The 16,245-nt window shown below is 37.9% G+C and overlaps 1 protein-coding gene across 5 annotated transcripts in view; it reads left to right on the top strand.

The window, feature by feature from the left end:
• Nucleotides 1-6,280, top strand: part of HELQ (helicase, POLQ like) — a 40,654-nt gene extending 34,374 nt beyond the window's left edge. For all 5 annotated transcript variants that reach the window (XM_024755883.1, XM_024755882.1, XM_024755886.1 and 2 more), the window contains 3 exons: nucleotides 1,010-1,123; nucleotides 1,974-2,108; nucleotides 6,065-6,280. In XM_024755883.1, the coding sequence (XP_024611651.1) occupies nucleotides 1,010-1,123; nucleotides 1,974-2,108; nucleotides 6,065-6,172 (357 nt within the window). In that variant the 3' untranslated portion in view covers nucleotides 6,173-6,280. The remainder of the gene's footprint in view (nucleotides 1-1,009; nucleotides 1,124-1,973; nucleotides 2,109-6,064) is intronic.
• Nucleotides 6,281-16,245: the final 9,965 nt, after the last annotated feature.

Raw genomic sequence — 16,245 nt, 5'->3', positions numbered from 1 at the left:
CCCTGCTCGCTGCAACTAGAGAAAACCCACGTGTAGCAACAAAGACCCAACACAGCCAAAAATAAATAAATAAAATAAATAAATAAATAAAAACAACAACAAAAAAAGTTATGTAAGTGGAATAAAATAGTATACCGATCATATTAGTTAAGATACTTTTAACTGCAAGTAACAGAAAAATTCCATAGAAATTTAAACAATAAGGAAAAATGAATATCTTATGTAGCAGGAAAGCCAGAGCTAAGGCAGTTTAGGATTGATTGATTCAGTAGTTCTATTCAAGGTTTTCTTTTCTTCTTTTTTTGCTGCCATGCTAGTGCATTGACTACTTTCCTAATAGTAGGAAAGTAGTAGGTCACAAAGTAGCTAGCTAATGTTGTTCCATGCATCACAAATGCTCACAGTGATACCCAAAGGTTAGAAAGGAAACTTAAAAAAAAAAAAAAACCAAACTACTATTACAGAAAATTTCAACCCTATATTTAAAAAGACAAGGTAATGTAATGAATACCCATTTACCCACCCAGCTTTAAGAATTACCAACTCATGGTTTCTAATACTATTTTAAATATTGCTACACTGAGCATCATCTTGTGTTTGAATCCTTCCATATTTAGTATTTTGTCTTCAGGATAAATTTCCAGAGGTAGGAATTGTTTTCAATCATTTGGGAAAGAAAAACTATGCAATCACTTGCTGATGTTTTGATAAAGATGAATAGAACTCTTCTTATTGACTTCTTTTTCTTTTTTATTTTTTAATTGGGGTATAATTGTTTGTTTTTCAATTTTCAATCTTTTTCCTCATCCTAAAACCATTCCATCAAATTCCTTAGTCTCTGCCATGTTTCCTTGTAATAATTTTGCTTGGAGTCATTGTTCATCTCCGGCTTAACCCAACTTCCAGAATTTACAGAAGGGAGAGTCCTCTCTGAGCCCTCTACCATGCAAACTAGATTTTGAAATAACTTACTAGATTTAAATTCTGCATATTTCTTTGTGTTCTGCAGGAACTTGAGGAGTTCTGGGTTTATAGAGCCCTTTTGGTAGAACTTACCAAGAAGTTGACTTACTGTGTAAAGGCAGAGCTAATCCCTCTCATGGAAGTGACTGGAGTTTTAGAGGTTAGTAGCCTCCCAGTTTCCCACCTGAGATGATTTCAACTAACAGAAAAATCAGGTTTTACTGTCATGTCACAGGGTAAGTGACAATAGCCTTATTGTCCATTTATCATGGGGATCTTTTTTTTTAATTAATTGCTGCCATGGTCTCCCAGAAATCCCTGTTAATCTGGAGAAAGTTCTGATGAAAAATCACATTCATGGGAAAAAATAACAGTAGGGATGGGGTGACTCTTCCCAAGTATATGCGTCATTCTTAACATCCCTTCCTTCCTCTACTCCAGTGAAGAATCACCTTCTGTCAGTTTAAACAGTGCTTGTTGAAGGTGGTGGTGACTTGGTGGCAGTGAGGGTCATTTACATTTTCTAAGGGAGTGAGGAGAAAGTATCCTCAGCTGGTTTCTTAGCTTTCTATTTTTGACCAACCCTTGATTTCAGTTTATCCTCTGTTATTCAGTTCTTAAATCAGAGGAGTTCTGTTTGGGAATGCAGACACACACCCCTACCTCAGAGGTCCCCTGAGTAGATGGTAAGAACATTTTAGGGATACTGGACTAAAATATTTGGTTGGGGATGCCCCTAGCCTAAGTGCCCTAATGGGTTTCTTATTTCTGATTGCAGCACACATCAGCTCACTTAAGCTGCACAGAAAACTAGCTATCTTGCAGTCAGATTGGAACCACCCAAATGCATCTTTTAAAATTCCTTGGGATTCTGATGTGTTATCTCTTCATATTTATTATCTTAGTTTATTCCTGTCTCTGCAAGTGAATTTTTTCCCTTCAGTAAGACACTTAATTACTTTTTCCTAATCCCAAATTCTGATCCTAATGATTTCTGTAATACTTTTCAGGGTCGAGCAAGACAGTTATACAATGCAGGTTATAAAAGTCTAATGCACTTAGCTAATGCAAATCCTGAAGTGCTGATAAAAACAATCGATCATTTATCAAGACGCCAGGCCAAGCAAATTGTTTCATCAGCCAAGGTAAGCAAACTATTTTTTAATCTTTATGATATATATATATTTTTTAAATTAATTAATTTTTGGCTGTGTTGGGTCTTTGTTGCTGTGCACAGGCTTTCTCTAGTTGCGGCGAGTGGGGGCTACTCTTCTTTGCGGTGCGTGGGCTTCTCACTGCGGTGGCTTCTCTTGTTGTGGAGCACGGGCTCTAGGCGCGTGGGCTTCAGTAGTTGTGGCTCGCGGGCTCTAGAGCGCAGGCTCAGTAGTTGTGGCGCACAGGCTTAGTTGCTCCACAGCATGTGGGATCTTCATGGACCAGGGCTCAAACCCGCGTCACCTGCATTAGCAGGCGGATTCTTAACGACTGCGCCACCAGGGAAGCCCAATCTTTATGATATTTTGTAGTGTAATCTCCTTATACTTTAGATATAAAAGCAAAAACGTTTAATTATATATGCAAAAGTTTATACTCACAATATGTGGATAAAAATAATACACGTGTTATGATACAAGGTTTGCTAAAAGGAGGAAAAGGATCTCCTAAAAAATAAAGACACTTTCAAGAGTTCATTGAAGTACGAGGAACTCTGGAACTCGCTGAACTCTGCCTCCCGCTACTCTTGACACAGAAGTCCTTTCCTCAGCATCCCCAACACCTTCGCTGACAAGGAACCTACAACCTCAAAAATTAAGTAGTTCTATTTTTGGACCCCTAGTGTTACAAAGAGCATCCCAATATAATGAGGCTGTGTTAAAATGTCTACCATGGCATCATAGAGTACTACCCTGTGGAACTAGACTGTTGCTTTGTTCATTTGGTAGCTTTTCACATACTTGAAAACGGCTCTTCTTGCCTCCAAGGGCTTATCTTTTCTGTTTCTTTCACCTGTAGTAAATAACCTAGTTTTAGGCTATTCACTATACTGGTCACCCTTTGCTAGATGCAATCCAGTTTGTCATTACCCTCCTGCTCCATGTGGGTAAATCCATTACACAACAGTTTGGGATTATTTCCTTCTTGATCTCAACTATAGTTCTATCCTTGTGGTCTGAAATCTCATAGTTTTTTGTTTTTGTTTTTTAACTTCATCGTTATGCTATTGTCATATATAGATCAGAAATGGCTGAAAAGTAAATATACATCTTGCTTTGTGAATAGTGCTCACATTGTTTGTATTGCTTTGATTGATCTTTACAACAGTCCTCTGAGGTGGGCAGAGTTGGTGTTACATTCAATTTACAAATGAAGACACTAAAACTTGTTCCATTAGATTAGGAGTTCTTTGGGTTGATAGGAATGAAGTTATAGTTATTTCCATTTCTGTAGCACCTAGCACAGTATTCAGCCTATAGTAGATATTTAGCAAATATTTGAATAAATAAATAAAATTGGGGCTTCCCTGGTGGCGCAGTCATTAAGAATCTGCCTGCCAATGCAGGGGACACAGGTTTGAGCCCTGGTCCGGGAAGATCCCGCATGCCACAGAGCATCTAAGCCTGTGCGCCACAACTACTGAGCCTACACTCTAGAGCCCACGAGCCACAGCTACTGAGCCCGCGAGCTACAACTACTGAAGCCCGTGCACCTAGTGCCCATGCTTGGCAACAAGAGAAACCACCGCAATGAGAAGGCTTCGCACCACATCAAAGAGTAGCGCCTGCTCTCAGCAACTAGAGAAAGCCCGTGCATAGCAACGAAGACCCAGCGTAACCAAAAATAAATAAATTAATTAATTAAATCTATTAATAAATAAATAAGATTTAAAGAAATTGATTTACCCAAGGAAACACAGCTAGTTAGTAAGTAGTAGGGCAGGACTATAGAGTTACACTATATGTTATTAAGGATACAAATGGAGCTGCGGTAACGATGGCCAAAATAAGTGACTTTAAATGTTAACGGTTTATTAGTGTTCACAGCTGATATGAGGAATCAGTTGTGTGTCCAAGGACCCATACTGCCCCTGTCTAATTGCTCAGCCAGTCTTAATATATAGCTTCCATCTTAGGGACTGAGGTACACGCTCTCCTTCCCACCATCCCTTCTGCTTTTCCAGTAAGCTTGAAAGAGTAAAATGGATATTCCTTGCAGGATTTTGAGTAGAAGAGTGGGTTAGAGGTTGCAAATAGGGGATGGAAGTAAGGAAAACAGTTAGGATTATACTGAGGTTAAACAGGTTTTTGCAGGAATGCCACAAAAAAGTTGTATGTCCTTAGTACATCAGATCAGGAGCCACAGGTTGTCACTTTATCACATTACTGATAATGACTTTGATCATTTGGTTAAGGAAGTGTCATCTGGCAAGCTTTTCCACTGTAAAATTATTATTTTTCCCTTTTTATTAGTATTTTTGGAGTGGATACTTTGAGACTATGTAGATATCCTATTCTTCATTAAACTTTCACACACTTGTTTTAGCATTCATTGATGATTTTTGCCTCAGTTATTTCTATGATGTTTGTCAAGTGGTGATTTTCTAGCTCCATTGTTCCCTCTATATTTTTTATTGGCATTTTACTATGAGGAAAAGCTATTCCTTCCTCATTTATCTTTTAATTCATTTATCTATATCAGAGTGAATGATGGGTTCATACTCATTTTGATACTCAAATGGTCTCAGAGTTGGCCAGGAAGAGCCCCTGCAGACTGTCTCCTGTGTCTTTTTGGCGTGTCCCCATCATTATTGGTGTACTTTCTTACTTTCTGGTTGTATCTGTCAGGGTCTAATCATTAGGAACAGAAACCACACAGTAATTTGAACAGGAAAGCTTAATATAAAGAATTAGTCAGCAATGAAGACTCAACACAGCCAAAAATAAAAATAAAATAAATTAAAAAAAAAAGAATTAGTAACAGAGGTTACTAGTTGGCCTCTAAGGGGTAAACAGAACACTTCAAGTCATTTGATGTCGGTGGTGTTCTCTGTATTCTAGTAATGTTGACATGTGAGTTTTGTATGGTTTACTTATTGTCCTTTGTGATCTGTAGAGTGCTTACAGGATGTGTTGGTAGATTCATTTTGCAGGGTCACCATTACCTCAGTTACTGGAAAGCTTACCTAATTACATTTTTTTTTCCTTGACTTCATTGCTTTATTTTTTTTTATATTTGAAATTTCTTTTCTTTAATTAATTTTTATTGGCGTATAGTTGATTTACAATGTTGTGTTCATTTCTGCTATACAGCAAAGTGTCAGTTATACATATACATCCTAATTACATTTTAGACTCCTTTATATAGTGCTAAATAATGCTATGCTTTATATCAAATTGGTAGAGAGTGGTTTTTTTCCTCTGTGTGATTTTGCTGACCTTTTTATCATAAAAATATTATAAGAGAAATAGTGCAAATATTTCACACCAATATACTCAAAACCCAGATGCAACAAATATGAATATTTTATTTCTGGCTTTTTTAAAGAAAGGGGAGAAATCGTTATTCAGCAGATATTCATTGACATCCACTATGTGCTGGGTTTAGAAATACTTCCTTTGCTCATTATGCTTCTTTTGAAATTAGCCATATTAATTTTAGGAGTTTGAATAAAACTTTTCTTTGAAACACTGATAAGCTTTTAAAAGATAGCATACTAAACTTTGAGGAATAGTAAAATCCATATATAAAGGATAACATTTTTAAGAACTAATTAAATTTTTGCAAAATTGTCTTAAATTTTATAGATTAAAAGTTAATTTTTAAGTGGCTGAGTCTTCAGTAAAACAAATCTTTGAGAGTATTAAAGCTCCCTTATTTTTGGTATACCAAATGCAGTGATCAGCTAAAATGGCTTTAACTAAATGTCTCAGCTTCATTAATTGTAATCACTTGTTCTTAAGTGGCCATTTTTCAATCTCATTATTAGTTTTAATGTCTAGTTTGGTGGTATGTAAGGATTCAGGTGTCAAACAGATGGTGGTAAAATGTTAGCAGTTCTCTAGAAATTGGTGTTTTTGCCTCATGTCTTGATTTTTTATTGTAGTTGCTGTTGCATGAGAAAGCAGAGGCTTTGCAAGAAGAAGTAGAAGAGTTACTGAGACTGCCTTCTGATTTTCCTGGTATTGTGGCCTCTTCTATTGAAAAGGCATGAAACTGTCACATGAACATTTTTAAGTGTGAATTATTTATTGTACATATGTTTTATTAAAGATTCCCTGTAATTTATGAGTGAAAAAAATATATTTTAATTATATATTAAGAACTGTGGATGATGTTTGAATATTCCTGTCACCCATAATTGCATACATAATTATGCATTATTTCACTGCTCAAAAATCTGGGGTTTACCACAAAATGAAATCCAACTTTCTCAACATATCCCCAGCCTACCCTTGTAGCCAGATCTTTCATTATCCTCTTACCCATTTCTTTCATCAAACTGGACTATTTAAAATCCCAGAATTTTCCCTGGGATTTCCAGACTCTCTCTTTCCTAACTGCTTTATGCTATTCCCCATGCATGGGAAATTATCTTTAAAATGTACTAAATACTTCAAGTTTCAACTAAGAATGCTAGAATACTATCTCCTCTAAGAAATTGTCCAAGTTCAACCTCCTCCCCACCCCATACATGGGTTCTTACCCTCCTATAAGTATTGTGAGTCCCTCATTTATGCCCATGTCTTTTTTATTTTTATTTTCTTTTAATCCCCATTTTTTTTATTCAAACAGAAAGTCACAAAAATTATAATCATCCTCATCAGTTCACTCAGTCCCATGTAATTAATTTTTTTTATCTTGATATTTTGTTAGCACTTTTATGAATTCATCAGCTTTCCATTAGAGTTCTGAAAATGCTTATTCATTCAGCTCAGCAGTATAGTCAGTTACCAGAAACCTGTACTTGTTAGAGTCTTTTCCATGAATTCCTTGAACATGAAACCCTTTTATAGGAATATATTTGCAAAAGCATCAGAGTACACCCAGAACTGTCTGCAAATGACAAAAGACTTAAAAATGACCACGATTAAAGATTTGATGAAAGTTCATAATAATGCAATTGACAAGGAAATTTAGTTATTTCTGAGATGTACATTTTAAAGTAATAACTAGAATTATGACTTACTATACCAGAACATACAAGATTTTTAGAAATTTCATGTACTGTCTGAAACATTTATATTAACATATTTCCATACAAATAACCCAAAGAAAGTTTAGTATTAGTTGTTTTTTTGTTTGTTTGTTTATAGTGCAGGTTCTTATTAGTCATCAGTTTTATACACATCAGTGTATACATGTCAATCCCAATCGCCCAATTCAGCACACCACCATCCCCACCCCACCACAGTTTTCCCCCCTTGGCGTCTATACGTTTGTTCTCTACATCTGTGTATCAACTTCTGCCCTGCAAATCAGTTCATCTGTACCATTTTTTAGGTTCCACATACATGCGTTAATATACGATATTTGTTTTTCTCTTTCTGACTTACTTCACTATGTATGACAGTCTCTAGATCCATCCACATCTCAACAAATGACTCAATTTCATTCCTTTTTATGGCTGAGTAATACTCCATTGTATATATGTACCACAACTTCTTTATCCATTCGTCTGTCGATGGGCATTTAGGTTGCTTCCATGACCTGGCTATTGTAAATAGTGCTGCAGTGAATATTGGGGTGCATGTGTCTTTTTGAATTATGGTTTTCCCTGCGTATATGCCCAGTAGTGGGATTGCTGGATGATATGGTAATTCTATTTTTAGATTTTTAAGGAACTCCATACTGTTCTCCATAGTGGCTGTATCCATTTACATTCCCACCAACAGTGCAAGAGGGTTCCCTTTTCTCTGCACCCTCTCCAGCATTTGTTGTTTGTAGATTTTCTGATGATGCCCATTCTAACTGGTGTGAGGTGATACCTCATTGTAGTTTTGAGTTGCATTTCTCTAATAATTAGTGATGTTGAGCAGCTTTTCATGTGCTTCTTGGCCATCTGTATATCTTCTTTGGAGAAATGTCTGTTTAGGTCTTCTGCCCATTTTTGGATTGGGTTGTTTGTATCTTTAATATTGAGCTGCATGAGCTGTTTATATATTTTGGAGATTAATCCTTTGTCCATTGATTCGTTTGCAAATATTTTCTCCCATTCTGAGGGTTGTCTTTTTGTCTTGTTTATGGTTTCCTTTGCTGTGCAAAAGCTTTGAAGTTTCATTAGGTCCCATTTGTTTATTTTTGTTTTTATTCCCATTGCTCTAGGAGGTGGATCAAAAAAGATCTTGCTGTGATTTATGTCAAAGAGTGTTCTTCCTATGTTTTCCTCTAAGAGTTTTATAGTGTCTGGTCTTACATTTAGATCTCGAATCCATTCTGAGTTTATTTTTGTGTATGGTGACAGGGAGTGTTCTAATTTCATTCTTTTACATGTAGCTGTCCAGTTTTCCCAGCACCGCTTATTAAAGAGACTGTCTTTTCTCCATTGTATATCTTTGCCTCCTTTCTCATAGATTAGTTGACCATAGGTGCGTGGGTTTATCTCTGGGCTTTCTATCTTGTTCCATTGATCTATGTTTCTGTTTTTGTGCCAGTACCATATTGTCTTGATTATTGTACCTTTGTACTATAGTCTGAAGTCAGACAGTCTGATTCCTCCAGCTCCATTTTTTTTCCCTCAAGACTGCTTTGGCTAATCGGGGTCTTTTGTGTCTCCATACAGATTTTAAGATTTTTTGTCCTAGTTCCGTAAAAAATGCCATTGATAATTTGATACGGATTGCATTGAATCTGTAGATTGCTTTGGGTAGTATAGTCATTTTCACAGTATTGATTCTTCCAATCCAAGAATATGGTATATCTCTCCATCTGTTGGTATCATCTTTAATTTCTTTCATCAGTATCTTATAGTTTTCTGCATATAGGTCTTTTGTCTCCCTAGGTAGATTTATTCCTAGGTATTTTATTCCTTGTGTTGTAATAGTAAATGGGAGTGTTTCCATAATTTCTCTTTCATATTTTTCATCATTAATGTATAGGAATGCAAGAGATTTCTGTGCATTAATTTTGTATCCTGCAACTTTACCAGATTCATTGATTAGCTCTATTTTTATCTTCTCAAAGAACCAGCTTTTAGTTTTATTGATCTTTGCTATTGTTTTCTTTGTTTCTATTTCATTTATTTCTGCTCTGATCTTGATGATTTTATTCCTTCTGCTAACTTTGGGTTCTGTCTGTTCTTCTTTCTCTAGTTCCTTTAGGTGTAACGTTAGATGGTTTATTTGACATTCTTCCTGTTTCTTGAGGTAGGCTTGTATAGCTGTAAACTTCCTTCTTAGAACTGCTTTTGCTGCATCCCATAGGTTTTGGGTTGTCATGTTTTCATTTTCATTTGTCTCTAGGTATTTTCTGATTTCCTCTTTGATTTCTTCAGTGATGTCTTGGTTATTTAGTAACGTATGGTTTAGCCGCCATATGTTTGTGTTTTTTACGTTTTTTTCCCTGTAATTCATTTCTAATCTCATAGTGTTGTGGTCACAAAAGATGCTTGATATGATTTCAATTTTCTTAAATTTACTGAGGCTTGATTTGTGACCCAAGATGTAATCTATCCTGGAGAATGTTCCGTGCACACTTGAGAAGGGAGTGTAATCTTCTGCTTTTGGATGGAATGTCCTATAAATATCAATTAAATCCATCTGGTCTGTTATGTCATTTAAAGCTTCTGTTTCCTTATTTATTTTCATTTTGGATGATCTGTCCATTGGTGTAAGTGAGGTGTTAAAGTCCCCCACTATTACTGTGTTACTGTCGATTTCCTCTTTTATAGCTGTTAGCAGTTGCCTTATGTATTGAGGTGCTCCTATGTTGGGTGCATATATATTTATAATTGTTATATCTTCTTGGATTGATCCCTTGATCATTATGTAGTGTCCTTCCTTTTTTCTTGTAACATGCTTTTTTTTTAAAGTCTATTTTATCTGATATGAGTATAGCTACTCCAGCTTTCTTTTGATTTCCATTTGCATGGAATATCATTTTGCATCCCCTCACTTTCAGTCTGTATGTGTCCCTAAGGCTGAAATGGGTCTCTTGTAGACAGCATATATATGGGTCTTGTTTTTGTGTCCATTCAGCAAGCCTGTATCTTTTGGTTGGAGCATTCAATCCATTCACATTTAAGGTAATTATTGATATGTATGTTCCTATGACCATTTTCTTAATTTTTTGGGGTTTTCCTCTCTTATGTTTCCCACTTAGAGAAGTTCCTTTAGCATTTGTTGTAGAGCTGGTTTGGTGGTGCTGAATTCTCTTAGCTTTTGCTTGTCTGTAAAGCTTTTGATTTCTCCGTCGAATCTGAATGAGATCCTTGCCGGGTAGAGTAATCTTGGTTGTAGGTTCTTCCCTTTCATCACTTTAAGTATATCATGCCACTCCCTTCTGTCTTGTAGAGTTTCTGCTGAGAAATCAGCTGTTAACCTTATGGGAGTTCCCTTGTATGTTATTTGTCATTTTTCCCTTGCTGCTTTCAATAATTTTTCTTTGTCTTTAATTTTTGCCAATTTGATTACTGTGTGTCTCGGCGTGTTTCTCCTTGGGTTTATCCTGTATGGGACTTGCTGTTCTTCCTGGACTTGGGTGGCTATTTCTTTTCCCATGTTTTCATTAAGTTAAGTTTTCAACTATAATCTCTTCAAATATTTTCTCTGGTCCTTTCTCTCTCTCTTCAACTCTGGGACCCCTATAATGCGAATGTTGTTGCATTTAATGTTTTCCCAGAGGTCTCTTAGGCTGTCTTCATTTCTTTTCATTCTTTTTTCTTTAGTCTGTTCTGCAGCAGTGAATTCCACCATTCTGTCTTCCCAGTCGCTTATCCGTTCTTCTGCCTCAGTTATTCTGCTATTGATTCCTTCTAGTGTAGTTTTTATTTCAGTTATTGTATTGCTCATCTGTGTTTGTTTATTCTTTAATTCTTCTAGGTCTTTGTTAAACATTTCTTGCATCTTCTCGATCTTTGCCTCCATTCTTTTTCCGAGGTCCTGGATCATCTTCACTCTCATTATTCTGAATTCTTTTTCTGGAAGGTTGCCTATCTCCACTTCCTTTAGTTGTTTCTCAGGGGTTTTATCTTGTTCCTTCATCTGGTACATAGCCTTCTGCCTTTTCATCTTGTCTATCTTTCTGTGAATGTGGTTTTTGTTCCACAGGCTGCAGGATTGTAGTTCTTCTTGCTTCTGCTGTGTGCCCTCTGGTGGATGAGGCTATCTATGAGGCTTGTGCAAGTTTCCTGATGGGAGGGACTGGTGGTGGGTGGAGCTGACTGTTGCTCTGGTGGGCAGAGCTCATTAAACTTTAATCCACTTTACTGTTGATGGGTGGGGCTGGGTTCTCACCCTGTTGGTTGTTTGGCCTGAGGCAACCCAACACTGGAGCCTACCTGGGCTCTTTGCTGGGGCTAATGACAGACTCTGGGAGGGCTCACGCCAAAGAGTACTTCCCAGAACTTCTGCTGCCAGTGTCCTTGTCCCCACGGTGAAACAGAGCCACCCCCTGCCTCTGCAAGAGACCCTCCAACACTAGCAGGTAGGTCTGGTTCAGTCTCCCCTGTGGTCACTGCTCCTCCCCCCCGGGTCCTGATGTGCACACTTCTTTGAGTGTGCCCTCCAAGAGTGGAGTTTCTGTTTCCCCCAGTCCTGTTGAAGTCCTGCAATCAATTCCCACTAGGCTTCAAAGTCTGATTCTCTAGGAATTCCTCCTCCTGTTGCCAGACCCCCAGGTTGGGAAACCTGACGTGGGGCTCAGAACCTTCACTCCAGCGTGTGGACTTCTGTGGTATAAGTGTTCTCCAGTCTGTGGTCATCCACCCACCAGTTATGGGATTTGATTTTACTGTGATTGCGCCTCTCCTACCGTCTCATTGTGGCTTCTCCTTTGTCTTTGGATGTAGGGTATCTTTTTAGGTGAGTTCCAGTGTCTTCCTGTCGATGATTGTTCAGCAGCTAGTTGTGATTCTGGTGTTCTCGCAAGAGGGAGTGAGAGCACGTCCTTCTTCTCCACCGTCTTGGTTCCTCCTTCCCCATGTCTTTTTTAACGTGACTAGTTTGAAATCTCCTGGAGGGCCAAGACCTTTGTTACCATCTTTGTATCCACATAGCACCTACCCCAGTTTATTGCACAAAGTAAGAACCTCTGTGAAAACGGAATTCTACTCAAATTAATAATTTAAAGATTCTCTTTAAACACAACTTAAATATTGGCTCTCCCACCTCCCTTTTCAGATTAATAGTTCAAATGTAGATGACTGGTTAAACTAGAAAAAAAGTAATAACTAGCAATATTTATAAGTACTGAACTGGTTTAGTTAAAGTTTTCCTCACCTATCTGAGAGACATCCATTGGAAACTTTGCAAATAGATCCAGAGTCTAAGTTCTTTGTGCCTTACCATTAGAGACCATTATGATATGGGCGCACCTCAGAAATATTGTGGGTTCGGTTCCAGACCACCACAAAAAAGCAATTATTGCAGTTAAGCAAGTCACATGAATTTTTTGGTTTTCCCATGCATATAAAGTTATGTTTACACTCTACTGTAGTCTGTTAGGTCTGCAGTAGCATTATGTCTAAAATAAAACAATGTATATATCTTAATGAAAAATACTTTATTGCTAAAAAGTGCTAACCGTCATCTGAGCCTTTAGTGGGTTGTAATCTTTTTGCAGTAGTAACATCAAAGATCACTGATCACAGATCATCATAACAAATATAATAATAATGAAAAAGTTTGAAATATTGTTAGAATTACCAAAATGTGACACAAAGTGAGCAAATGCTGTTGGAAAAGTGGTGCCGATAAAATTAGAGTAACTTGCCCAAGGTCACGTACTGTTAGTGGCAGAGCAGGGATTCAGACCCAGCCAATCCCAATCTAAAGTCTCTTTACTTAACCAAAAATTTTACTTAACCAAAAATTCGTAGAATTTTTCCCATTTTGTCCTTTCTGAATGTCCCTTTCACCTTGCTTGATTTTGTCCCTAGCATTACATCACATTGTCACACCTCACCCCTCCATATGAGGCACAGTATGGCATCCTAATGTCCTGGTAGAATCCTGGGCTGTACTGCACATATTCCATTTATTGCAACTAAAAAGATTGTAAAAGAGCAGCTGTCCCACCTACTGGCTGCTTGGGTACAGCCACTGAGGTGTGCCCCAGAGGTCCATAGTTAAGCCTTCGGTGTTTTAAAATCTAGAAACTCCAGTATGGTTAGTTTGCTCAAGTGAGCAAGTCTCTAAGTGAACCCTGGTCCTTGATAACCAATTTATAAGAGACTGATCAATAATCCCAACTTATTAATTTAAGATTCGAGATGGCAAGTTGGAGGGGTACCTTTACGGAAACTAGAAAACCTGTACCTGCAGTCTGGGACCATCTCCCCCTCCCCCAATCAGGGTCTCTCTAGGTCAATCCAACTGAAAGGCTGTAACCAAGGGTAATGATGGGCGATTAGCCCTGAAAGATATTAAAATGTAAAGAAATTGAAACAGTTCAGCTGTAGAGAAGAGAAAAGTAGATTAGTGGGAACAGAGTGGAGAGTAAAAATAGATTCAAAAACATTTAAGAACTTATATACAATATATAATAAACATGGTTTTTCAGTTTTGATCGATAGAAACTCAGGTATATCTAGCTTAAACAAAAAAGAAAATTTAGTAGCCACATTCTCAAACCATAGCAGCCATAGAACTGGCCTTGGAGCAACTGGAGCCGGAGACTCAGCGCCTCAGAACTTGCCACCTCTTCTTTGTCAGGCAACTCTAGACTGACTCGAGAGCTTCAAGATCAAAGCAAAATGAGCTCTGTGCTGCCATTCCAGGTAGAGAAGCTTCTGGGAGGGATTCTCATTGGTCTAATTGGTCCTTTGCCCACCTCTGTGGCCAGGGCGTAGAGTTTTTGTTTTGTGTTAGTTTTTTCAGAAGCTGGAGGGGAGGGGTGGTAGGCATGGAAATCAGTAGCTACTACAGGTGACACTTGAGTCACAGTGGAGAAGATGGATAACTCAGTGAATGGAATTCAAACAGTGGCTATCTCATGTTTTAGGAAAATATTAAGCTGAATCTCTTCCTATGTTCCTAAACCAAGTTAAATTCTAGGTAAATGAAAAGATTTGAATGTGGACTTTTTGATGGTATCATCTGACTGCATGAAGCATCAAGGAGTGTACCCACAGTTCCTTTGTATCAAGCTTCAAGACATTAAAATTTCAGCAAGTCCAGGAAAAAGGAAAAAAATTTTCCTTTTTGTATTTTTTTCAAACTTGCCCATTTCTAGAATGTTTAATTTCACCAAGATCTTTATAATGTCCTGGCTTCTTTGGATTTGCATTATAAGCTTAAATAACCACCACCAAAAAAGAAAAAAGGATTTTTTTTTTCTATTGGGTACATCAAATTTTGGGTCAAGTTTAAGCGTTTCAAACCCAGCTATCCTCTCAACAAATATCAAAACTGATATTTCTTCAGTCCTTTCAGGAAGGACTAATGTAAGACTCTCCTGGGCTTTCTGCTTCCATTCGTAAGAACCTTCCCACACAAGAATCACTGCAGCTTTTTAATTCCACACTGTTTTCCTTACAGCCATCTGAGGTACATGTTGTTTTTTACCCTATGTTACAAATGAAGAAAGTGTGGCTTGCCCAGGATCACTCCATTAATAAGAGACAGAGCCTAGGTCACACCTAGGTCATGCTGATAATTCTTTCTTTGATTGTGTATTTGCATTATAAGCTACCCTATGTGTGTTTAGAAAGGAGTTGATCAAGATGGCAGACAGCATATATCAATATAATAGCCCCTCATCCTGCCTAAAATCCTATGAAGTGATTAAAAATACAAATTTGATGTGATGAATTAGCATGCTTCATTTTTAAAATAGTCTTTTGATCCTTTTCTTCAGTAAGTGGTTACCCAAGTGATATGTGGTCACTTGGAGTAAAACTTAAAGATGTGATCATTCTCTTTCAGGAGAATTACATACATCTCTTTCAGGATGTTTGTAATGTATAAAAAATTTGCTATTAGAATTAAAACTACCACTGTAGAGGAAATGAGTGATTTTGCTCCAGCTGAACCAAACGTATTAGATGATTAAACCTCCCCCAAATGATCCATATGCACAGAGAGAGCAGTAGAAGTTTTAGTCTAAGGGCTGCACTAAAACATGTGAACCTGGCGGCACAAGGTAATACACTGATGGAAGGGGCCTCAAGCCAAGGCATGCAGACAGCCTCTAGAACCTGAGAAAGGCAAGGGAACAGATTCTCTCCTAGAGCCTCCAGAAAGGAACTCAGCTCTGCTGACGCCAGCTGTTAGCCCGTTGAGACCCTTTGAGACTTCTGATCTCCAGAACTGTAACATAAATTTGTGTTGCTTTTAACCACTAAATGTGTGGTACTTTGTCACAGCAGCAATAGGAAACGAACACATCTGAAAATAGCCTGGAACACAATTGGGGAACTACCATTCTGCAGGACCCCTTCTGGATCTTAGCATATGAGCAATCTCAGTTAAATGTGTTAGGCCCATTGACAGGATTATTTTGTGTTCCTGAAAACTATAGAAATTAACTGTGGTGAATGCCTGCGTTTTTTTTTAATATATTTGTTGTTTATTTTTGGCTACATTGGGTCTTTGGTGCTGTGTGCGGGCTTCCTCTAGTTGCGGCGAGCAGGGGCTACTCTTTGTTGCGGTGCATGGGCTTCTCATTGTGGTGGCTTCTCTTGTTGCAGAGCACGGGCTCTAGGTGTGCAGGCTTCAGTAGTTGTGGCACGAAGGCTCTAGAGCTCAGGCTCAGTAGTTGTGGCTCGTGGGCTCTAGAGTGCAGGCTCAGTAGTTGTGGCGCACGGGCTTAGCTGCTCCGCAGCATGTGGGATCTTCCCGGACCAGGGCTCGAACCTGTGTCCCCTGCATTGGCAGGTGGATTCTTAACTACTACACCACCAGGGAAGTACCCCTACCATTTTTATTAATTGCATTTTCTCCAGTAAAAAGATTTCTTTTTATTTTTCCCTTCAACAACTTAAGTAAAAAAGTCCTATCCCTAGCTGACTAAAACAAAATGACAACAAAAAAGATCCAATTACCACAGAGATTGGAAGTTTGAATCCCTAACTTCTGAGGAGTTTTATGAGCCATCTAGTCTATGATATTTCCCCAGACCTTCTTTTCT

Source organism: Neophocaena asiaeorientalis, unplaced genomic scaffold (assembly GCF_003031525.2).
Source record: "Neophocaena asiaeorientalis asiaeorientalis breed wild unplaced genomic scaffold, Neophocaena_asiaeorientalis_V1.1 scaffold173, whole genome shotgun sequence".
NCBI classification, from domain to species: Eukaryota; Metazoa; Chordata; class Mammalia; order Artiodactyla; family Phocoenidae; genus Neophocaena; species Neophocaena asiaeorientalis.
The sequence above is the reverse complement of the archived record's forward strand: the minus strand, read 5'-3'. Positions and strand labels throughout refer to the sequence as shown.